General features: G+C 38.5%; 1 protein-coding gene across 11 annotated transcripts in view; it reads left to right on the top strand.

The window, feature by feature from the left end:
• The window catches only part of ZNF385B (zinc finger protein 385B), a 390,846-nt gene that overhangs the window by 284,351 nt on the left and 81,291 nt on the right, over nt 1-25,204 (top strand). For 9 of the 11 annotated variants that reach the window (XM_060302191.1, XM_060302193.2, XM_060302189.1 and 6 more), the window contains one exon: nt 22,506-22,651. The exons of 1 other annotated variant lie outside the window; for it this stretch is intronic. In XM_060302191.1, coding sequence (XP_060158174.1) covers nt 22,506-22,651 — 146 coding nt within the window. Of the gene's footprint in view, nt 1-3,816; nt 3,980-22,505; nt 22,652-25,204 lie in introns of those variants that run through there. One more of the 11 variants, XM_060302196.2, reaches the window with a different exon arrangement.

The raw sequence follows: 25,204 nt of genomic DNA on the forward strand, positions 1-25,204 counted from the left end.
TTTAATCAGGTGGTATACAGCAGCACAGTTCTTATAATGAGAATGCATTGATAGATGTTCCCTTTACCTCATTCATTCATTCAACACATTTATTGAGTGCTTCTCTGGACAAGGAACTAGGCAAACAGCAATAAATCAATTCTGGTCTCTAACCCAGAAGAGCTTACAGCTCCTTGGGGAAGAAGACACATATACAACAGAATGTCTTAAGTACCATTAGGGAGGTATAAATGAAATGTATTGCAGATTCAGAGGAGAGCAAGATGCTTTCTTCTGATGGAAGTGGGAAGACTTCCTGGAAGAGATAGCATTTAAAATGCCACTTGAAAATGGAGAGAATTTGAAAGGGGACAGTCAAAGAAGGGCATCCTGGGAAACATGACAGTGTAAACAAAGTGATAGAATTAAGAAAGTCTGTATGTACAAGAACAGGTCAGTGCTTCATGCAGTGAACATTTCTGGAGCAATTACTAGGTGTAAGGTACTGCCTAAGGAGCCAGGGACAGAGAAAAAACTAAGACTTGGTTTTTTCCCTTGAAGAATAATTCAGTTTAACATATCTTAGAAAGTGTGAGTAAGGAAATGGTTTTCAGTTAAGTTTGAGGATGGTGATGAATGCTGAACTGAGGTGTTGGAATTGTATTCCGTGAAAGGCTTTGGTGATGATAATAATAATGCTTATTATTCACTAAGTCCTTCTATGTTCTTTGCACTTTAAGAATTTACACGGATTAGTTCCTTCTGGTCTCCTCATGAGATATGAGTACTGTTTTATTCCTACTTGTCAGCTGAGAAAGCTGGGGCTTAGCAAGTCAATTAATTCCTTTAATGTTGCCCAGCTGGTAAGTAGCAGAGTAGGGATTTGAACAGGTGTATTGGATTTCAGAACCCATAACTCACTGAGGGGAGCCATGGAAGACATTTAAATAGAAAAATGATTGATTTGAGCTATCCTTCTTAAGAATTCAGTTGACTATGGTGGGAATAAAATGGTTAAAGGATTATGCTAGCGAACAGCTAATGAGAACCTAAATGGAGGTAATGGGTAATGGGTATAAAAAGGGGAAGGAGGTGAGAGAGGTCATAAAGATAACTAGCTTGATTCAGGATCAGGGAAGAGGGAAAAGTCAAATACAGCTTCAGGTTTTAGAGTCTGTGGTGCCTGGAAGACTCATGGTGCCAGGCAGTGAAATAAAGACCACCAAAGGAGGAACATCTCTTGGGGAGGTAGCAGGGGGCTGGAATGACTAGTTTAACTTTGTACAAGTTGAAGTTGAGGTGCCAGTGGGATACAGGTGTGAAGGGTCCAGCAGGTGGTTGGAAATAACAAAAGTTGAGCTTAGAAAAGAGGTGTTTCAGATATGGGATCATATTTTACCTGGTACAGGGGTCAAGGAAGACTGATAAAGGACTTCAAAGTCATACTTTTATTAGGCTGGAAAAATCAGAAGCCAAATCATAGGATTTGTGAAGTGAAGGGATAGTAAAAAAGAAAAAAAAAAGTGAAAAAGGAAGTGTAGGCTGCTCTAAAAGGAACTAAAAGTTAAGGGAAAAGAGAGTAATTGGTAGACTAAGAGGCTAATAGGACTGAGGAAAGTCTTCTTTGTTTTCCTTAAGAATGGAATGACTAAAGATGGTGACTGATGGACCTTGGAATTGGTGGGGCTGCATTAACTCAAGGGCACATGTGATAGGTTAGCCGGGTGAGGAATGCCTGGTGCCTCCTTCAGATTCATCCAGACTCTTCCAGTCCTTTAGATCACCACTCAAATGCCACCCCTCTGCTAATAAGCCTTTGTCTCTCCCATAGTTTTTCCCATAGAGGCTTAAATGCTCCTTATCCCTTTCTCCTATTGCTCTTAGTACATACATACATGGACCAGTGGTTCTCAAACATCAGAGTGCTTCAGATCACCTGGAGGGCTGGTTAAAACACAGATTGCTGCTGGGCTTCCCTGGTGGCTCAGTGGTTGGGGGTCCGCCTGCCGATGCAGGGGACGCGGGTTCGTGCCCTGGTCCAGGAAGATCCCATGTGCCGCAGAGCGGCTGGGCCCGTGGGCCATGGCCGCTGAGCCTGCGCGTCCGGAGCTGCAACGGGAGAGGCCACGATGAGAGGCCCATGTACCGCAAAAAAAAAAAAAAAAAAAACACAGATTGCTGGGTCCCACCCCCAGAGTTTGTGATTCTGTAGGTCTGGGATGGAGTCTGGGAATTTGCTTTGCTAACAAGTTCTTGGGTGACGCAGATGCTGCTGGTCTGGGGGCCACACTTTGTGTACTACTGAACTAAACTAAGGACCTATGAGAGGCACAGATCAAGGATTTGGGAGCTTTACGATGAACTAGTGTGCCAGACCTGGAAATGTTCTAGAAAAATACTCCAGGAATCAGGCATGATTTAAGTGCAAGCAGAAAAGAATGGAATATTTTGCCTAGCTCTGTGAAAGAAAAATACCTCAAAGGAAGCATCAACATAATCCCTACTGAGCAAAGAGTTTTCTTTGGAGAGGTCTATTGTAGGTATAGATTTTTAAAAATAAAATAAAAAATAAAGTGAAAACCACGGCAGTGTCTATAAGTTTATTTTAATCATGAAGAACTAAGTATTACATGAGCAAGAAGTGCACAATTATTATTTGGGGGAAAATAAGTATAGAGCTCCCATACTGTGTTCCATTTAGAGTCCTATGTTGTTATTATTCATAACAACTGAGGCCTAGAGATATGTGCCATTTCTAAGAGCTGGTTTTATAATTACCATTTTGATTGCCACATCTAATTATTCCCTTAGGTTTACCTATCCCTGATAGTTACTGCACAAATCTGACTTAAGTAGATATACCAAATCTCTGAATTTGGGTGGGTGTAATTTGTTCTGTACATCATCACTGAGGTGTTGGCCATGATTGACAAATATGCTAAAAGTTGCACAACCAAAGTGCAAAATCCTTCTCGACATTTGCAAACATCAGTCATTTTAAGTTTCATTCAGTCAAATGTCCACAAAGCTAATGCAACAGTATCAGTGACAATCAGCTTAGAAGAAGCAAAACAACCATTTGGTCATAGCCACACTGTGTAACCTGGATATATCAGAAGCCTTATTCTGATCATATGGTCAGAGGCCACTAGATGGAGAGTGAAATTAGTTAGGTATAGGAATAAGTGTATTATTTTAATTCCAAGCCTACATAACTGCTAATTTCACCATGGTAATTCTCCCATATAACTGAAATTAGATTTTTGAGTTGAAATGCATAAACATCCCTATTAATGTTATCAACATCTAATTATCTGCTTCAGTCTTTTTGAATTACATGTTGTGAATCTTTATTTAAAACCTAAAACTCCCCAGAAAAGAAATTCTCTAGGTCTAATGGTATGCAAATAAATTACTTGGGACTAGCAGAATATAAATAAAGTTCACATTTTGAGAACATATTCCTTTTTTAAATAAAAACCAATTTCAAAATAAAGATTTAGTTGCCCACCTAGAAAAGAAAAAAACAATCCCCTTAAGTCTGAGTGATACTAAAAATTCCAAACTGTTATAATAAGTACATATTCTGCGAGAATTAAATTGCTTCATTGGAAAGTAGAGGTGGGTGTCAGATTATTTGATTCTACTTTTACCGTGGCAAAGTGGTAGTTACTGAGTAGCTGGGAAATACTCCGAAAAATTACATGAAAGAAAGTAACTTGTCAGTCTTTTAGGATATATTTGGTTCAGTGTCGTCAGAAGGTAGTCTGCCCTCTCCCTGGAATCAAGTTGCAAACGCTATCCTCAGTAGTAATTAGAGCTAAGCGGCAATTACAGAACGTATGATTTGTTCAGACGCACTGCCTGTCGGCTCTTTCCTAGCACCACATTTCACAGGAGCACCAGGTTGAAATGATGGAATTATTTATCTCTCAATGTACTGCCTCGTACAGTGTTCGAATGCAGAAGTGAACCGTGGATTGTAATCTTAAAAACCAAGGTAAGCATTGCTAGCCGATCAGCTTTTACACCTCAGGGGACTCTTTCATGAAGTATATGACAAAAATGTAAAACAGTTAAAGTCAATTTTAGAAAAGGGAAAAAGTACCTGAGTTAGAGCAAATAGAATTTTGCTAATTTCGTGACTCCCCTGCCCAAGGTCATCTTGGTTTTTCTAACTTGTTTTTATTTAAGTTGTAGTACTGGGTCACTTTGCTAAGTATAATAAAGATGTGACAGACTTCCCACATTTCCTTTGTCTTTATGAACTACAGTTCCTTTTTCTTTTGATATTTGTCTCACATTTTTACTAGGTAAAAATAAGATTTAGGTTTAATCCAAGTATGTTAGAACGCTCTCTCTTTTCTATTCTCTTCAGGAAGTATATTTAAGCGGATGATTGTACATGCTCAAGAATTCACATTCAGACTGACAGAACAGTGGCTGGTAGCCTGTAATAAAATTGAGTGACATGGGTGATTTATACTCTTGTCACATGATTTTTATGATAGGCACATTTCAAGCTTTTAATGTTCCATCTAGTTCAAATCAAAACTCAATGGCTTCATGTTTATTTAGACCTTTGGGCATAGAAATCTCTCTGGAAACCAGGTAAGTTTAGCTCCTCAAGAGGGAGTATTGTCTGTCTTGAGGATAGATGTATTTTGTATGTATACAATAGATATTTGTGAAATTATTTTTATTTTAATATTGTTACTTCAGTTCTCCCCACCTAAAAAAATCCTTTTTCTTTCAATTTTGCCATTTTTAAACGTGAATAAATATTACTGTTAGAAACTTAGAAACTCTTGGCAGTAGGAAGATGTTTTTATCTCATTGTCCCCAGTGAGATTTCAGGTGGTTTGGAAAATACTGAAAAAGTATCAGCTTCTTTTATTCTACCTCATTTGTGGATTAGGGGTGTAAACACTCAGGGTTCAGTAGACTCTTGCAGAAAATGAGTAAATTAAGGCCAGTGTGCATTAATTTTTCCAAGGTCCTAGAGACCCTGTATTGTGGGACCTCTTAGCAGATGCTGTTGCTCAGTATCGTTATCCTTATTAGGCTAGTACCTGATTTTGGAAGAAATTTTTTTCTAGCCCTGGGTCCATAATTGGCTTCATTCTTGTCTATATGCTTTGTCATGGAATTATTTATCCCTGAGCATCGTTTTTTCATCAGCAAAACGTGGGATGATCGTAAGCCATGTAACAGTTTTGAAGTCTACTTAATATACGTAAAATCACCCTGTGCTCCTCGATGAAAAGTTATAGAATTTGTATAACCCAGGACACTGATGATGAATTTCTGTAAAAAGATACCATTAAATTCTATGGTGGATTTAAGTTCTTAACTTGCCCCATTCTGTCATGCGGGTGGCAGGCACTATCATGTAAGCACATGTGAAACAGTGCTCAGTTGTTGCAACTGACCTGACGGCTTGAGACATAACTGGAGATACGGCCTTAATTTAATTGTTTTATCTTGTTATGGGGACAAACTCACCCTGATATTAGCAAAGTCTTGCTATTAATCTTCTGATTTATAGAAGCAAATATTGAAAATGAAATTAATACAATATAGCTGCAAAAAAGGCAAATGACAAATTTTAAGAGTGCTTTCTAGTTCCCCAGCAGTATTTAGTGGTGAGAGACAGAGACGAAGAGATGAGAGAGACAGACAGGCACATACACATACAGAGACAGAGACAGAAAATGCCAGAGACATCAGAGAGCTAAGAGAGATGAGAGAGGCAGAAAAGAGAAACAGGTGGGATGCGGGAGACTAGGGACACAGAGCGGGATAAGAGAGAGAGAGAGGAAGTGGGTGTTAGAGAAAAGAGACACAAGTCAATCAGAGTTTGAAAATAGAGATTGTGCAATTTGAGAACTTTGGATTCTTTTTGCATTTTCTTTAACTGAAATTTCAACACACTTTGTCATATTAAATGTGTTGAGCACCAAGTCCACTTTTATGAATGTTTGCTTTCCATTTGTTTCCTTTAAAACAAAGGGAGCGTAAAAGGCTGTTTGAAGTTCAGAAGAGGCCAAGAGTGAAAACAAATGTTCTTCTAAAAGAAAATTTTTCCATTCCTTTGTTGCCTTAGAAAGCAAATCATTGAAAAGGAAAATGATGAGTGCTGTGATTAAATTCTCTGCTTTCCATGCGGCTCCTTATTAAAAAATCATTATGTCTTTGACTTTTGGTGTTCACAGGGGGAATGAGAAGGAGTCATTTGGGAAGCCAAAAAGAAATTCCAAAGAATAAAAACATTATAAATGTGCAAGAATAAACATGATACACAGGGACAGGCACAATCATTTATGATGAATCACTTCCAATGCAGAAAATCCTTGGGCATTCACCAGAGGGCCTTATCTGATGCTGTTTTGCATATCACTAGTGCCCCAGAAGCTGCCTGCATGACTGAAGCAAGTAGCATCCATTTCTAGGATGTCAGGACAGTGGCAGAGTTCCAAGAAACCAGGCCAGGGATTGGCCATTCTGCTTAATACCCACTAAAGACCCTTTGTAGTGCAAGCATCCCTGGGTCACAAGACTCTCCGTGTGTCTCAGGATAAGGGTGTCTCCCAGTTGCCCAGCTCCTTTGTTTGAAGGACTTAGATGCCCTGCTTAATTAGGTTGTTCCTACTGATACAGTTTTTGCTCTGGTCTACTTCATTCCATACAGATTTCTGCCAAACAATTGAAGATGAAAAAGAAGAAAATCATTTTAGGAGTGAGATGTTAGGAAATTCCAAATAAGGCATTGGTGCCAATTCTAGTCCACTTGGCAAAATTCAGCCAAACTTACACCACTCTTCCTTTCCTCTCCAAATCCGCCTCATCCTTTTCCCCATTCTAACCCCACTGTCTCCCCATTACCCACAATTTCTGCTCACCCTATCCCTCGCATGGCCAGATTTGTCACCCCATACCAGGTTTCCACAGGGATGGAATGGTGGCTTTCATGCTGCTTGCACAGCAGCCCTGGCTGCCAGGTGGGAGCCATCTCTACTGCTCCTGGATAAAAATGGCTTCTTGGCTGATAGAGGACCAAGAGTGGTCTCGTCTATGGCAGTCACTATGTAATCATTATAATACTCCACTAGGATTTTTTCTGAATTCTCTATGGTGCACTATAATTATGGTGGTCATGAGATATGCATGCAAAAAGGGTAGAGGATTTTAACACAGTTTTTACTCTTCTCTTTATTCCCATTTTGTGTTTTCTAGGAGCCTATTGCTTTTTTTTTTTTTAATTTTTTTTTAACATGGGCAACAGCTTTTGAATAGCTTTGAAATGTCTGGTTAATATTTAAGCTAAGGAAACCTCTTTTCTCTACCAAGGTGGGAGTAGAGAACACTGGCAGAGCAAATATTAACTTTGTTTCTTTAAATTGGGGGAGTTTCTGGGAGAAAAATACCTTTTTAAAAGGACCGTTAAGTAAACCAGTATTCTTCTTTTCTTTCCCCATCTTTGGTTCTTAAATGTAAACAGCCTAGACACTGAACACAAAACTGAAATTCTCTGAAACTAGGGGGCAAAACATTTGGTGTCCCGGAGCTAGAATTTATAGCAGCAGCTGGGTGTGCTGACCTCCCGAGTTGTTGTATGCAGCCCCTTCCTGTGAGCTGTCCCCGTAAGGCCCTGCTTCTTTCATCTGTTCCAGTAGAAGGTCAGTTGCCATTGCTTGGAAAAATGTGTCTTTTCAGATAGCATTTTTGTTACACTTCTGATAGAACTTTAGTATAAAAGCCACCAACCGAAATGTGTGTACCTCCTCCTGTGAAGCTATTTGAATTAGTTATATTGATCCAAACAGTATGGTTAAAAGCATAGTTTGAATGAATTTTGCTTCTCTCTTTTTTTCCCCATTGGGAATACTAAAATAATTATTTAAAATTAGGTGTTGTAATCAATCTGCTGCTGCTTTTTAAAAGGGAAAGAATGTTGGCTCTTGGCCACATTAGATTTTCTCTTTCATTTAATTTCTTCCAGTATTCATATTAATAAAACCATTAAAATTAAAATCTCATTTAAAAATGAGTACTTCTAAATTTCAGTCTATATACAAAAAGAAAACAGACTAAATACTAATCTACTTAAATTTTTAAAGAAGATAAAGACTTCAATATATGATTCTTGTACATCTTTGTTGTACAGACAAGTATTTGAAATAGTGTCTCTAGGCAATGAGCTCTAAATTTGATTCCTACCATCAGTCAGGTACCATGCTAGATTAAGTTCTCCTAATCCCATTTTTCTCATATAAGATGAAGGGTGGATTCCTAAATTATGTTTACTGCTAAAATTTTATGAACTATAGTTCCTCTAGAAATATTCAGCAGTTTGAGAAACATAGTTCTCTTTCCTAGGAAAGTCTGTAGTTTTAGGAAGGTTTCTAAAATAAGTCATACTGCCATTATGTCCCTAGCATGCTGTAAAGGGAGAGCAAAGAGTTCCTCTGAAACCAAAAGAGGCGTCAGATTTCAAGAAAGCATCTTGACGCCATAGACAGAAGTCACTGTGCAAATGTAGCTCAAGACCATCTCCCTACGTCTTTTTGCCAGAAAATTCCGTCAGCCTCCTGACCTCCCAATCCAGTCTCGACCTCAGACAATTTTAGTAAAGCCCTGTCTGGAGATAATTTTGGCTTCTCTAAAGACTTAGTAATTTAGGAACTTAAGCACATGACATTCCCTTTTGATAAGTTAGGTGTATTAAAAACTATTTCAAAAAACTTGACAAAGCATTTGTCAGAACTCTATTTTCTCTTCTTTGACTTTCCTTCTTTTCACGAGCATGCTTAATAATATTGGGTTACAAGTGAAGAAAACTGTAACAGAGAGAAACTTATTTAAATTCAGCTTAAAGAAGACAGTTGGTTCTTAAGACATTTTCATGAACCAATTATCTGCTTTACTTAAATTCTGAAATTCTCAGATTTTTCAATGCTGCTTTAAAAAAGGATTGCAGCTAAGGAAGTATGTCACATGTTTAATCAAACTGTATTTTGTACTCTATAGTAAATAAATCTTACCCATTTTTTCAAAAGTTAAATATAAGAAACAGTGCGTGGACAAAATATTCAGATATAAATATTCAGATATAAATATTCAGATATAAATCAACCACCACTGGGTTCTATGTATTCTATTGCTATACATCCAAAAAGTCATTCATTGCATCTTAGTGAAAGATTCATCAATTTGTGTAAAAGCTGGCATATTACCACTAACCCAAAGGACATTGTGGCTTAAATCATGATGTGGCTTCACTGCTGTTTTTGATGCAGCACTTCATTATTGCTTATAAACTTCAGGGTGGTACTCAGAAGAAGTTATTTTTAAAGTCAACATTCTGCCAGAATGCTGCTGCTGTTGGAGCATTTTGGAGGGAACCCTGAACTGCCCCAAGGGAGATTCAGGCACAAAGCTGCCAATTGTTAAGACTTTACAGACTCAGAGTTCTAGATATACTTTTTTCTCTTTGGCATCCCTGGATTCTCTGTCAGTCTCCTCTAGCCACTTATGAAGTGCAGCAAGGAAATATCAGCATTAAAGGGAATTTTATTTTCTCACAAATCATTTTGAGCAAAATCAAGCTGGCAGTAGAAAAAAGAACTTAAGAAAACATACTTATGTTAAAATTACGCAAACTTGAGAGTATTTCAAGATGTTCTTCTTGTTGAGGAATTTTGCCTCTATGTGTCAAAGTAGTTTACTAAAGTTAATAACATTGAATATATCACTTTTTAAAATTTTCTATTGAAATGTAACATACAGAAAAGTGCACATAAATGTACAGTTGAATGAATGTATACACACATACACACCTGTGAAACTAGCACTAAGATCTAATAAAAGAACATTTCCAATATCCTAGAAGTCCCTTTCATGCTCCCTTCCAGTCACTGCACCCTAACCTCATCCTACCCTTCCTACAAAAATCGCCATAATCCTAACTAATGGCATAGATTAGTTTTGCCTGATTGTGTGCTTTAAATAAATGGTATCATACAGCATGTTGATGTATGTTCCTTTATTTTAGTTATTTTTCTCGACATTACAAGGTTTATTCGTTGTTTCACGTCACCATATACCATTTTATCTTATTGCTGTATTCCATATTGTGTGAATGTCAGGTTGTGTGAAGATACCAGAATTGTTCTTTCTTTGTTGATTAGTTAATTGGCCAGTTTTCAATTTAGGGCTATTATATATAGTATTGCTATGAACTTTCTTATACAGATCATTTCTGTTAGCTATATACTTGGAAGTAGAATTGCTGAGTCATAGAGTAAGTGTATATTCAGTTTTAGTAGACATTGCTAAATCGTTTTTCAACATAGTTATAACAATTTACCTTCAGATAAGAACTCTGGTTGCTCCATATCCTTGTCAGCACTTGGTAATCTCTGTCTTTCTTCATTGTAACCATCCTTGTGGGTATGTAGCAATATCTCATAGGTTAATGCATATCCCTAATGACTAATGAAGTTAGGTGCTTTTTCATATGTTTACAGGCCATTTTAATATCTACTTTTGTGAAGTGTCCATTCAAGTCTTTTGCCCAATTTTCCTACTGCGTTGTCTTTGTCTTACTGATCTGTAGGAGTTCTTTATTCTAGATTCAAGTCCTTTGTCAAAATACATATATTGTGAATATCATCTCATACTCTCTGGATGGCCTTTTCATTCCCTTGATCATGTCTTATCCTTACATTCGTATTCTTAACAGAGTATATTTGTCATTTGTTTCATTTATGATTAGCACTTTTTGTTTCCTATTTAAGAAACCTTTGCTTACTCCAAGGTCACAAAGATGTTCTGCTTTTCTCTTTACTGTTTACCTTCTGATCCAGAAACGCTAAGAACTCCTGAGTGCCTGAACAAGTTTTAAATTTTAATACATTCCATATTTCTATGCTTTTTGCTTATGCAGTTCCCTTCACCATTCTCCCATACCCACCTCTCAAAATACTAACCATTCCTCAGGCTTGTCTTAAGAGATAGTTCACCTATGGAAATATTTATGAACCCAGCTCCTAACCAGATCTAATTTCTTTCTGTCTTGAACTTCCTTAAAATTTTGTTGATAATATATGACGACTGACATATCCTGCCTTTTATAAGTATTAATGGATTTAACTATTTATGCTCTCCAGGGATATGGCATAGTGTCACAGGGGTAGGAATAGTTCATAACTACAGTAACGGAAACTTAATGAACACTTGCTAGGTGCCAGGCACAGGGCTAAGTACTTTGTATAGAAAAATCTCAGTTAGTTCTCCTACCAGTCCTATAATGCAGGTCCTCGTATTTCCCCAATTTATAGAAAAGAAAATAGAGGTATATAGAAGTAAAATCACTTGTCTAAGGTCATACAACAAGAAAGTGGTGGACCTGAAAGTCATCTGCTTTCTCCTGAATTGGTGCTTTTAATGTGTATAAGACAGCAGCCTGAAGGACATGCCATAGTATCATGGTTATCCCAGACCTCTATGAAAATAAAAAGGATTGATTCATTCTCAAATTGAGGGTAGAAATTATATCTGACTAGACATTCACAGTACCCATTACTAAATTAAAAGCTCCAAGAGGTTTTGCAGGAAAAAACCATCAAACTTCCGTGAAACCAACATTTTCTATATGTATTTGATGATAGAATCTTTTTCACGTAACAACTTTATAAATAGCTTACTTTTTGGAATGATTGCATGGGCTTTAGAGTCAAACAAACAGGAGTTTGGACCCAGACCCTACCATATATTGTGATCTTAATCTCTCCAAGCCTTACCTTTCTCAACTGTAAAATGGGAATAATAATACAAACCTCATAGAATTGTGTTATAATTTAATAAAATAAGGGACACACATCACTTAGCACAGTACCTGGCATAGAGTAGAATCTCACTAAATGGTAGTTTTTATTTTCTTATCTTCTCTTAGTAAGTAAAATAAATTCTGTCTGACTCAGTTTATACTCCCTGTAACTGTCAGCACTGTGCCTTGAACAGTTGGTCCCCCATAAGTGTTTACTGAATTAAATAATACTATTATTTAGGGAAGGTTATTTTTAGATAAATATATTCTTATAGAGCATTAAAAAAATCTTATACATTTTAGTTATCTCAGCATCAATACTACATTAAGCTCAAATGAAAGTTTTAACGAATTCCCAGTTGCAAAGGAGATCCAACAGTTTAAATCTCTTAGTTTGATGGTAAAATGTTTCTATCTACAGCTAGAGAATGTGTGTATGTAACTGAGGTATTTTCAGATATTCAATTTGGTTACCATGGCATAGTAGTAAAAAGAAGAATTAAGTAGTCAGGTTGCCTGGGTTTGAATCCTGACTCCTCCTCGTACAAACTGTATGAAATTGGGCTTAATCTCTTGGTGCCTCAGTTTGTCATCTATAAAATGGGGCTAGTAATAGTACCTTGTTCATTGGGTTATTATAAGTATATTTGTATATGTACTTGTACATATACTCATTCAATATACAGAAATGATTATATACTTAATATATAATATTAACATATAAATGATATATGATAAAAATATAAATATATAATTTTATATATATAAATGAGTATATATGGAAATGTTATATACTTATATGTGTGTATGCATATGTAATGTGCTTAGGGTAGTGCCTGGTACATGCACTATAAAAATGTTATCTCTGTTATTATGTTGTGTGGCCTTTTCAGAAGCACAACCCTTTATCAGTCACATAAACTATTCACCTTTCTCCCACACTTCGCTTCTTGTTTTTCTCACACGGCAGACGGATAAAAATGGAAATAGTGAGGGAAGGGGTGGAGGAGATGCTGGTTGGTGACTGTCTGGTAAGAGGGAAAGTTACTCCGTATAAGGCGCAACAAAGCTGGAAAAGCAATAAAAAGAGAGATCTGAGTTTAGTGGAAAATCTGAAATGCCACTCATTTTAATTTCTTTAAAGAGATCTTTGGGAGTTCTATAATCGACATTGTCTCTGCCTAATAGATTTTTATAGTATGTGAAGTTTTTTATTTCAGTGCTCACTAAAGCAAACATACATAATAACGGCATTGGAAGAAACTCCTGCCGCAGGATATATTTTAGACTGTCTGCACATTTGATCTCATTCTGAAAATGCTTCTCCGTGCAGATTTTCTGTGACTTTGGCATACTCTCCTTTCTAAGAATGAGATGTTTTGTTTGTTTGTGTTTTGGTGCCTAAAGAAAGCCTCAAAGTTATAACCTAAGTAGACCTTCAAAGGTCTATTCCTTAGGGTCAAGACTACGGCAATCATTTCAAGTGTCACCTGGTCCTCAATGGAGGTTTTATTGTGCTGGATTGTGACATAATCCACTGACATAGTAAGGCACCTATTATGTTACAGAGGCAGTTGGCTGAAATAATAGTTTTCTTTATGACCATAGTGGTGAGTTGCCCTTCACATATTGTTGGTTTCATAGCTGTAGATGAATACAACTTGGATTTTACCATCAAAATGAAATTTATGGGAGAAGGTTAATTGCATGCTTATGGGAGAATATACGGATGTGTGGAATTTCCATAATGAGAGTGGTGACTGTTAGATCTTTGGGGTATGCATGTTTGTACATGTGTGTTTAATTTTAGTACAGGCAGTTTCATAAATATATATACATTAACTGATGTAAAAAGCCTTATTTTCAAATAAGGTGGAGAACTATTATGACTCAATTTATTATGACACATACAAGAGTATATCCTATGCTTTGAAACAGAAATACATATAGGAAGTATTTTACATAATATTGCCAAATCCTTGGTACAAACGACAGAGGGTTGGCTCTTTTCCACGAGAACAGCAATGTCATGGGAACATTTTACCACCCTTTGTGTTGAAATACCTACTCATTATATTTTCAATCTTCTTTTCCTCAGTGAGTCCTTGAGCTTTAGAGAGATTAAGCATTTTCTTTCAGGGTGCAACGCATTTTGGCCCAATTTCTGCTTGTATCTCCCACTGAATTTTGGGCATCCCGAGGTGAGGAGAAATATTCTCCAGCAGCAACAGCAGCAACAAAATCTGGAAAAGGTGACAGAGGGATCAAAGCCCAAACTAACCTGTGGAAAAAGTGCAGTTTATTCCCACTCATTTTCCACTTGCAAAAATGTCCTTTGAAGCAATCAGTTTTGGTGAAGTGGTATTAAAAAGCAGGTATTAAAAGTGAAAACAGCAAGGTTGAGGTGAGGGAATTGATGAAAGCATAGTTTATATATATATATATATATATATTTTAACATCTTTACTGGAGTATAATTGCTTTACAATGGTGTGTTAGTTTCTGCTGTATAACAAAGTGAATCAGCTATATGTATACATAGATCCCCATATCTCCTCCCTCTTGCGTCTCCCTCCCACCCTCCCTATCCCACCCCTCTAGGTGGTCACAAAGCACCTAGCTGATCTCCCTGTGCTTTGCAGCTGCTTCCCACTACCTGTCTGTTTTACATTTGGTAGTATATATAAGTCCATGCCACTCTCTCACTTCATCCCAGCTTACCCTTCCCACTCCCCATGTCCTCAAGTCCATTCTCTACGTCTGTGTCTTTATTCTTGTCCTGCTCTTAGGTTCTTCATAACCTTTTTTTTGCCATATATATGTGTTAGTGTACGGTATTTGTTTTTCTCTTTCTGACTTACTTCATCTGTATGACAGACTCTAGGTCCATCCACCTCATTACAAAAAACTCAATTTCATTTCTTTTGATGGCTGAGTAATATTCCATTGTATAGATGTGCCACATCTTCCTTATCCATTCATCAGTCAGTGGACACTTAGGTTGTTTCCATGTCATGGCTATTGTAAATAGAGCTGCAATGAACATTTTGGTACATGACTCCTTTTGAATTATGGTTTTCTCAGGGTATATGCCCAGTAGTGGGATTGCTGGGTCGTATGGTAGTTCTATTTTTAGTCTTTTAAGGAACCTCCATAGGTTTTGGGTCGTCGTGTTTTCATTGTCATTTGTTTCTACATATTTTTGATTTCCTCTTTGATTTCTCCAGTGATCTCTTGGTTATTAAATAGTGTATTGTTTAGCTTCCATGTGTTTGTATTTTTCACAGATTTTTTTCCTGTAATTGATATCTAGTGTCATAGCATTGTGGTCAGAAAAGGTACTTGATAAGATTTCAATTTTCTTAAATTGACCAGGGCTTGATTTGTGACCCAAGATATGATCTATCCTGCAGAATGTTCCATGAGCACTTGAGAAGAAAGTGTATTCTGTTGTTTTTGGATGGAATATCCTATAAATATCAATTAAGTCCATCTTGTTTAATGTATCATTTAAAGCTTGTGTTTCCTTATTTTCCTTTTGGATGATCTGTCCATTGGTGAAAGTGGGGTGTTAAAGTCCCCTACTATGATTGTGTTACTGTCGATTTCCCCTTTTATGGCTGTTAGTATTTGCCTTATGTTTTGAGGTGCTCCTATGTTGGGTGCATAAATATTTACAATTGTTATATCTTCTTCTTGAATTGATCCCTTGATCATTATGTAGTGTCTTTCTTTGTCTCTTCTAATAGTCTTTATTTTAAAGTCTATTTTGTCTGGTACGAGAATTGCTACTCCAGCTTTCTTTTGATTTCCATTTGCATGGAATATCTTTTTCCATCCCCTCACTTTCAGTCTGTATGTGTCCCTAGGTCTGAAGTGGGTCTCTTGTAGACAACATATATATGGGTTTTGTTTTTGTATCCATTCACCCAGTCTATGTCTTTCGGTTGGAGCATTTAATCCATTTACATTTAAGGCAATTATCAATATGTATGTTTGTATGACCATTTTCTTAATTGTTTTGTGTTTGTTATTGTAGGTCTTTTCCTTCTCTTGTGTTTCCTGCCTGCTAAAGAGAAGGAAGAGAAGTTCCTTCAGCATTTGTTGTAGAGCTGGTTTGGTGGTGCTGAATTCTCTTAGCTTTTGCTTGTCTGTAAGGGTTTTAATTTCTCTGTCGAATCTGAATGAGATCCTTGCTGGGTGGAGTAATCTTGGTTGTAGGTTTTTCTCTTTCATCACTCTCAGTATGTCCTGCCACTCCCTTCTGGCTTGCAGAGTTTCTGCTGAAAGATCAGCTGTTAACCTTATGGGGATTCCCTTCTATGTTCTTTGTTGTTTTTCCCTTGCTGCTTTTAATATTTTGTCTTTGTATTTAATTTTTGATAGTTTGGTTAATATGTGTCTTGGCATGTTTCTCCTTGGATTTATCCTGTGTGGGACTCTCTGTGCTTCCTAGACTTGATTAACTATTTCCTTTCCCATATTAAGGAAGTTTTCAACTATAACTCTTCAAACATTTTCTCAGTCCCTTTCTTTTTCTTTTCTTCTTCTGGGACCCCTCATAATTTGAATGTTGGTGCGTTTAATATTGTCCCAGAGGTCTCTGAGACTGTCCCCAATTCTTTTCATTCTTTTTTCTTTATTCTGCTCTGCAGTAGTTATTTCCACTATTTTATCTTCCAGGTCACTTATCTGTCCTTCTGCCTCAGTTATTCTGCTATTGATTCCTTCTAGAGAGTTTTTAATTTCATTTATTGTGTTGTTCTTCATTGTTTGTTCGCTCTTCCATTCTCTAGGTCCTTGTTAAACGTTTCTTGTATTTTCTCCATTCTATTTCCAAGATTTTAGATCATCTTGACTATCATTACTCTGAATTCTTTTTCAGGTAGACTGCCTATTTCCTCTTCATTTGTTTTGTATGGTGGGTTTTTACCTTGCTCCTTCATCTACTGTGTGTTTCTGTCTTCTCATTTTGCTTAACTTACTGTGTTTGGGGTCTCCTCTTCACAGGCTGCAGGTTCGTAGTTTCCATTGTTTTTGGTGTCTGCCCCCAGTGGGTGAGGTTGGTTCAGTGGGTTGTGTAGGCTTCCTGGTGGAGGGGACTGGTGCCTGTGTTCTGGTGGGTGCGGCTGGATCTTGTCTTTCTGGTGGGCAGGTCCACGTCTGGTGGTGTGTTTTGGGGTGTCTGTGACCTTATTATGATTTTAGGCAGCCTCTCTGCTAATGGGTGGGGTTGCGTTCCTATCTTGCTAGTTGTTTGGCATAGGGTGTCCAGCACTGTGGCTTGCTGGTCGTTGAGTGGAGCTGGGTCTTAGCGTTGAGATGGAGATCTCTGGGAGACCTTTTGCTGTTTGATATTACATGGAGCTGGGAGGTCTCTGGTGAACCAATGTCCTGAACTTGGCTCTCCCACCTCAGAGGCACAGGCCTGACACCTGGCGGGAGCACCAAGACCCTGTCAGCCACACGGCTCAGAAGAAAAGGGAGAAAAAAAGCAAGTAGGCAAGAAAAACTAAATAAATAAATAAAATAAAGTTATTAAAATAAAAAATAATTATTAAAAATTAAAAAGTAATTAAAAAGATGAAAAAAGTAGAAAGAAGAGAGCAACCAAACCAAAAAACAAATCCACCAATGATAACAAGCACTAAAAACTATTTTAAAAAAAAAAAAAAGGACAGACAGAACCCTAGGACAAATGGTAAAAGCAAAGCTATACAGACAAAATCACACACAGAAGCATACACATACACACTGACAAAAAGAGAAAAAGGGAAAAAAGAAATATTTTGCTGCTCCCAAATTCCACCTCCTCAATTTGGGATGATTCATTGTCTGTTTAGGCATTCCACAGATGCAGGGTACATCAAGTTGATTGTGGAGATTTAATCCGCTGCTCCTGAGGCTGCTGGGAGAACTTTCCCTTTCTCTTCTTTGTTCACACAGCTCCTGGAGTTCAGCTTTGGATTTGGACCCATCTCTGCGTGTAGGTCACCTGAGGGCGTCTGTTCCTGCCCAGACAGGACTGGGTTAAAGGAGCTGCTGCTTCAGGGGCTCCGGCTCACTCAGGCCGGGGGAAGGGAGGGGTACGGATGCGGGGCGAGCCTGCGGCGGCAGAGGCCAGCATGACGTTGCACCAGCCTGAGGTGCGCTGTGCGTTCTCCCGGGGAAATTGTCCCTGAATCCCGGGACCCTGACAGTGGCAGGCTGCACAGGCTTCCAGGAGGGGAGGTGTGGAGAGTGGCCTGTGCTCGCACACAGGCTTCTTGGTGGCGGCAGCAGCAGCCTTAGCGTCCCATGCCCGTCTTTGGGGTCTGCGCTGATAGCTGCAGCTCATGCCCGCCTCTGGAGCTCGTTTAGGCGGTGCTCTGAATCCCCTCTCCTCACGCACCCTGAAACAATGATCTCTTGCCTCTTCAGCAGTTCAGACTTTTCCCCAAACTCCCTCCCGGCTAGCTGTGGCGCAATAGCCCCCTTCAGGCTGTGTTCATACAGCCAACGCCTGTCCTCTTCCTGGGATCTGACCTCCGAAGCCCAAGCCTCAGCTCCCAGCCCCAACCCGCCCCGGCGGGCGAACAGACACGCTTCTCAGGCTGGTGAGTGCTGGTCGGCTCCGATCCTCTGTGCGGAAATCTCTCCGCTTTGCCCTCTGCACCCCTGTTGCTGCGCTCTCCTCCGCGGCTCCAAAGCTTCCCACCCCCACCCCCCATCTGCACCAGTGAAGGGGCTTCCTAGTGTGTGGAAACCTTTCCTCCTTCACGGCTCCCTCCCACTGGTGCAGGTTCCGTCCTTATTCTTTTGTCTCTGTTTTTTCTTTTTTCTTTTGCCCTGCCCAGGTACGTTTGGAGTTTCTTGCCTTTTGGGAGGTCTGAAGTCTTCTGCCAGTGTTCAGTAGGTGTTCTGTAGGAGTTGTTCCACATGTAGATGTATTTCTGTTGTATTTGTGGGAAGGAAGGTGATCTCCAGGTCTTACTCTTCCGCCATCTTGAAGGTCTCCCCCCATAATTTATATTTATTCAGAGGATCTACCAGTACTTTAAAACAATATGTGTTTTACATGGCAAATTGTCTGTCATTAAAATGCTAATGAGATGGTAAACAGCTGCTAATGAAGGGTGCCAGCTAAGTAGTTTTCGAGCCCTGTCTTTATTAGCCTAGAGATTTGATTGGGTAAGGGGGATCATTGTACATTCTGACCTTTGTCGATGGAGCAATCTGTTTGACAAGCTCCATGTTGCATTCTGTTTGATTTGAGTTTGTTAGTACAAAGTGACTCTTGCAGGCTCTCCAGGGCCATGTGTTACAATGTTATCAGAGCCACCATTGTGGGCTTAGAGAAAGAATTTTGCTTCCCTTTGGGAGACCTACAATGGCAAAATAATTATATATTTGTTCATCAGAAATGTTAAAAGACAAAATTCAACTGAGTAAAATTTAAAGATCTGATCGGTTTTATTGAACAATTCATGAATCAAGCAGCATCCCCTCCAGTGAGCAGGGCTACAGAAAGGGAAGATTCTTAAAGGCAAGACAAGAAAGTCATAAACAAAAAGGATTATTTCAGGCTTAGGTAACCTATCTATGCGGGACAGAAGGAGTCTGTGTGGCAGATTACTTCCTCTTCCTTTGGGGGATGGATGACCAGTTGCCTCATTGGTGCTGACCAGAAGATTCCACATTAACTGGTTAGGATAACATTCCTGAGTAGGATTACATTCCTAGGTTCTAACTGCAATTAGGTTAGGTACTAGCACAAGTGACCCCGTTTTAGGCCTTTTGTTTCTTTTTTAACAGGCAGCTTTAAGTATACTGTATGCTTTTAGACTTTAGACTTTTGACAATTATAATAATTGTAAATAGTAAAAGGCCATTGGTCTAATATAAGAAATACCTGTTTTTCAATTTAGCTAAGATTTTTTTTTCTTCTTTTTTTGGCTGCATTGGGTGTTCGTTGCTGCACACAGACTTTCTCTAGTTGCAGTGAGTGGGGGCTACTCTCTGTTGTGGTGAGCAGGCTTCTCATTGCGGTGGCTTCTCTTGTTGCAGAGCACGGCCTCTAGGTACACGGGCTTTAGGAGCTGTGGCACGCAGGCTCAGTAGTTGTGGCTCATGGGCTCTAGAGTGCAGGCTCAGTAGTTGTGGCGCACGGGCTTAGCTGCTGCACAGCATGTGGGATCTTCCCGGACCAGGGATAAAACCCGTGTCCCCTGCAGTGGCAGGCAGGTTCTTAACCACTGCGCCACCAGGGAAGTCCCTTAGCTAAGATTTTGAAGCAAAGCTTTTAAGATAAATATTTTAGTAAATGCCTCTGTAACATTTGACATATTGATAAAATATATCATCTTGGACCTGCAAGCTCTGAAGTTAGCAATGTTAGAAGGAGAATGTGTAATTAAATGCAGGGTGGTTATGTGAATGCCAGGCTGAGATCAGAGTATTTACTTTGGCATCAGAAAAAGACACAAAAAAATTCTGTTTGACCTATACTTTTGGCTGATTCTCTTTGGCTGAGTCCTACTCTATATTCCCTAATGGACAGGCTGACCTAAAGACTTGCCATTACAGATAAATGCTTCAGATGCCCTTCTCTTTTTTCAGTTTTTAGGATCAAAGTAAATGAGGTATGACAGTCCATTAAACACTACTGCGAGTAATGTTCTGGAATGATTTGAAATATTATGCAGAGTTTATTAAGGAAATTCATTACCAAAAAATATACCATTGAAATAGAAATTTTAACTATTCTGGGACACCGTGAAAGAAGACTGGTGGAAATTTTAATAGTCAGAGCATTTTCCCATACTGTTCATTTCTCCTTGAAGCCAGCAGGGGATTTTAGGCATATAATTATTTGTGGTCCTAGGTAGGCATGTCAGGAGAAATTGGAACCTTCATACCCTGCTGGTGGTAATGTAAAATGGTTTAGCCATTTTGGAAAACAGTTTGGAAGTTCTCAAAAGGTTAAACCATATGACTACCATATGACCCAACAATCCCCAATTCCACTCTTAGGTATATATGCAAGAGAACTAAAAACCTGTTGCCACACAAAAACTTAGAAACGAATGTTCATAGCAGCATTATTCATAATGGCCAAAAAGTGGAAACAACCCAAATGCCAATCAGCTGATGAATAAATAAGCCAAAAATTGTACATCTACAATGGAATATTATTCAGCTTTAAAAAGAAATGAAATTCTGATACATGCTACAACACGGAGGCGCCTTAAAAACATGCCAAGTAAAAGAAAACAGTCACAAAAAAACTCGTATTGTATGATTTCATTTAAATGAAATGTCCAGAATAGACGTATCTGTAGAGACAGAAAGACTAGTGGTTACCAAGAGCTGGAGGTGTTGGGAAGAATTGGGGGTGTCTGCCAGTGGGTATGGAGTTTCTTTTATTGCCTGTGGTCCTGGTTGCACAACTCTGAACATGCTGAAAATCATTGAATTGTACACTTCAAGTAAGTGAATTTTATCTCAATATGCCTGTTGTATTTTGTTTAGAAAGGGCATATCAGAGCCTGTCTCCTGGAGAGCCACCTGCAGCAGCGATTACTTATCTGCAGTATGTAGAGCTTATAGGCTAGAGAAAAATGCATGTTACCCTGGAGAGGAGTGTTTTAAATCTCCTACAGACAGGTTACACCAGATATGTAAAGACAGCTAATAAATTATTAAAAGGATAGTTGCTAAAATAATACAAGGCTCATTAGAAATAAAAGTTGAAGTCAAGAATTTGGTTCCAAATCCTCCCTGTCCCCCAAAACCCTGCCTCTACCCTGATTAAAATCACCCCTTTTAGATTCTCTTACTCTCCAGTGTCCAGACTAAGGGCAACTTTCTGTTTGTTTGGGGTTTTTTGGGGGGGTTTTGTTATTTTTTTGGGGGGTAGGAGTTTATTAACTTATTTATTTTTGCTGTGTCGGGTCTTCATTTCTGTGCGAGGGCTTTCTCTAGTTGTGGTAAGCGGGGGCCACTCTTCATCGCAGGGCGCAGGCCTCTCACTATCGCGGCCTCTCTTGTTGCGGAGCACAGGCTCCAGACGTGCAGGCTCAGTAGTTGTGGCTCATGGGCCTAGCTGTTCTGCGGCATGTGGGATCCTCCCAGACCAGGGCTCAAACCCGTGTCCCCTGCACTAGCTGGCAGATTCTCAACCACTGCGCCACCAGGGAAGCCCCCTGTTTGTTTTTTTAAGAGAACAAATTGTTTGAGTGATAAGTTTCCTGGGATTGGACAGTAACTATAAGAGTCCAAGGTTTACTTCCCCTGGTAAAAACCCTATAATTATCTCTGATTTGCATAAAATGCGCCGACTAGCCATTCAATAATTGTGAATAGTAAATTGCATCCGGCTTCAAGAGGCTCCTCCCCTCCTCTCTCCTACATTTTTGGTGAACAAGAGGATGATATTCTGCCTCACCTGCCAGCAGGATCTGTGTACTGTGTATCTCAGCAGAGTCTGAGCAGCCTTTGACCTTTGCCATAGGGACACATTCTGTTTCACTGTCTTAGACATTGAGCAAGAAGACCCTTTTAAGTGTATTTTCTCCTCCTGTGCCATTTGCTGACTCCCAGCATAACTCTCTCGCTTGCAGGTTACAGCTCAGCAGTCTTGTTTTTGCACTGTAAGTTGGGGAGGGAGATGGATGTGAGCAAGAGATTGAATTCATTTTTGTTTTGTTCTTGGCAGGCAGTACATGCCACTCTACTACCCTTCCTGCTCTTGTGCGCACACCTACCCTGATGATGCAGCCTTCACTGGATATCAAACCATTTATGTCTTTTCCAGTAGACAGTAATTCTGCTGCTGTTGGGCTGTTTCCAAATTTTAACACAGTGAGTAAATGCATTTTTATTTTATTTGTCTCCTCCTCAATCTCTTTCTTTCATTACAATTGTGAATAGGCAATAGATATAGCTTGTTTCCAAAGTGTGTAGTTTTAGACCATATATTAGTTATACATTGTGAAAGATAATGCTTCACCCATGAGAGCTAGTCCAAACAATAACCAGCATATTTATTTTATAAATATTTCCACAGGCGACTTTTCACCTGTTACTTTGTACAATTTTGATAGACTTTTCAATGGCTTGAGAACCCGTATCTTTTCTGGGATGCTGTTCACATGCTCAAGAACACAATTTAGAGGTATCAAGCCTCTGATTTTTCCCTACTAGTAGAAAGAAAAAGAAAGTGTATGTTTCATCTTCCTGGGTACATTTTTATTTGGGAGATTTTTTAGATAAAGACTCTTACACAAACAGAATTCTTATTTGGAGGCTATTATAGATTATGTGAATCCGATTCTATTAGTAAAAGGAAAAAATTCATTTTAGGTCGACATGTTACTTGTCTGCATGATACTTTGACATTCCCTTTAAACTACATGATAAATATTAGTGAATTACCTATAATTACCAGTGTTCTTCATTCAGGTCAGCTGACCTTCTTCTGTTTGAATGAAAGACAACTTTGTAGGTATGCCAAGTGGAACATGACATCTTTCAACAATAGAATTCAGCCTAAAATCAGTCCATAGCTAGATTCTAAGCTTATAGTAAAAGAAAAGGTTAACCAGTTCAGATGATTGCATAAATTATGTCTGTTCAGTCAATAAATACAGTCAGTTGGGGTATGATGGTCTACATGAATGATACAGCATTATAGAAGCTACCATAATCAAGAAAAAGAATTGCATTACCAGACAGTGAACATCTGAAGTACTGCCAAATATTTCCTTCTGCAAATGTATCTTCTGTATGAAGTGAAAACATCAAGAGGATTTTTCCTCAAGGGATGTAAATAAAATGTGCTGACATGCCTTCTGTTGTGGCTTAGGCATTGTAAGGTAATTAGAGGGTAGGGGAAGAGCCAACTTTTTAAAGAGCACTGGCCTCGACTTAGCAAGTAAACGGTTGAATATTTTCGTCCTCTTGGGCTTTTTCAGACACAAGTCACACAGGTTTTTTTTAAAAGGCCTGAAAAGATGAGCAGCATTTCTAGTGCAGTGGAGCAACTCAGTAAGATAAGTCATGCCTGTTCTGGTCACATTAATCCATCAGTAGTGACCATGCCAAAGCAACACATCGTGCCATTTTAGAGAACTTGAAATCAAGCATGCTTATCCTGTCCTCTATCTAAACATGGGTGATACATTCCAGACATAATTGAATTAAGCTATACTTCTGAAAACATTTACTAGGTCTTTGTATTTTGATTAATGTACATTTGGAAGACAGCATTTATAGCCACTGCAGAAGTCCAGTCACTGTCAGGAAGCAGTACTGATGACGTGGGTAAGCATAAATGTCTCCTACTGTGGTTCACCTCTCTGTATTTTGTTTTTAACATGAGTAATACTTATTTCAAAAATTCAAATAAAACATTAGCATTCAAAGCAAAATGTCAAAGTCACCATTCCCGGCCCCTGCAGACACACTTATCCCTTCTCTAAAGGAAAGCGCCCTCAGCAGCTGGTATGCATCCTTCCAGCCCCTTCTAGATGTATGTTATGTACATATCTAATAGGAAACCAATCACTGTTGTCTTTTTACAACTGTGATCATCTGATTAGCGCTATTCTCTAAGTCACTTTTAGAGAATTTCTAAATGTCTTATATACACTTCTTTGTTCTTAAGGGCTGTAAAACAGAAATGAAAAGAATATTTTTATAAGTTCTTTTTAAAAAGATAGTCTCATAATGGCTTTTTAATGTTGTGTAGGACTTACAGATATATTAACTTGCTTTTTTGTTTGTTTATTCTGTATAGCAATTAACCTTATGATGTATTTGAGAAAATCCAAGGAATAATTCTAAGAGATGTTCGTTGTTTTTTCTTCTTAGAGGCAAATAAACTTGTAATTTTCAAATGAAAAAAATTTTTTCATGAAAGTGAAGAATATAGCAATGAACTGCATGATATAGTCATTTTATTCTCTCTATATTATATCCAAGGCATTTATTGGATACAGAGTCCTTCTGGTAATGTATTAAAAATTAAGTCATTACAAGTGGGACCCTCTATCATCTTGCAAAAAAATGAATTTATGGGATCATGGGATTACCCATGATTTTTCACTGATTTGCAGTTTCAATTACTCTAATCCTTTTCCTATGGACTTTTCCATTCCAGTGTCTAACTCACCCCACAGATTTCCTAGGGCAATTTCATAAAAGTCACTGTCTACATTTTCCTAGGAAAATAGTTTTGCATTACTACTAATTAATTACTACTAGATTATTGTATTCTGTGATGTTTTACATTCTTCAAAGGACTCAGACCTTAGAACATTTTAATCGACCATGGTTATTATTCCTATTGTCTACATGAGGAAAAAGTGTTAGTAAAGGAAGAACTGAGTCTCGTATTAGAATCTTCTAACTTCA

This window comes from Globicephala melas, chromosome 7, assembly GCF_963455315.2.
Source record: "Globicephala melas chromosome 7, mGloMel1.2, whole genome shotgun sequence".
Classification (NCBI taxonomy): domain Eukaryota; kingdom Metazoa; phylum Chordata; class Mammalia; order Artiodactyla; family Delphinidae; genus Globicephala; species Globicephala melas.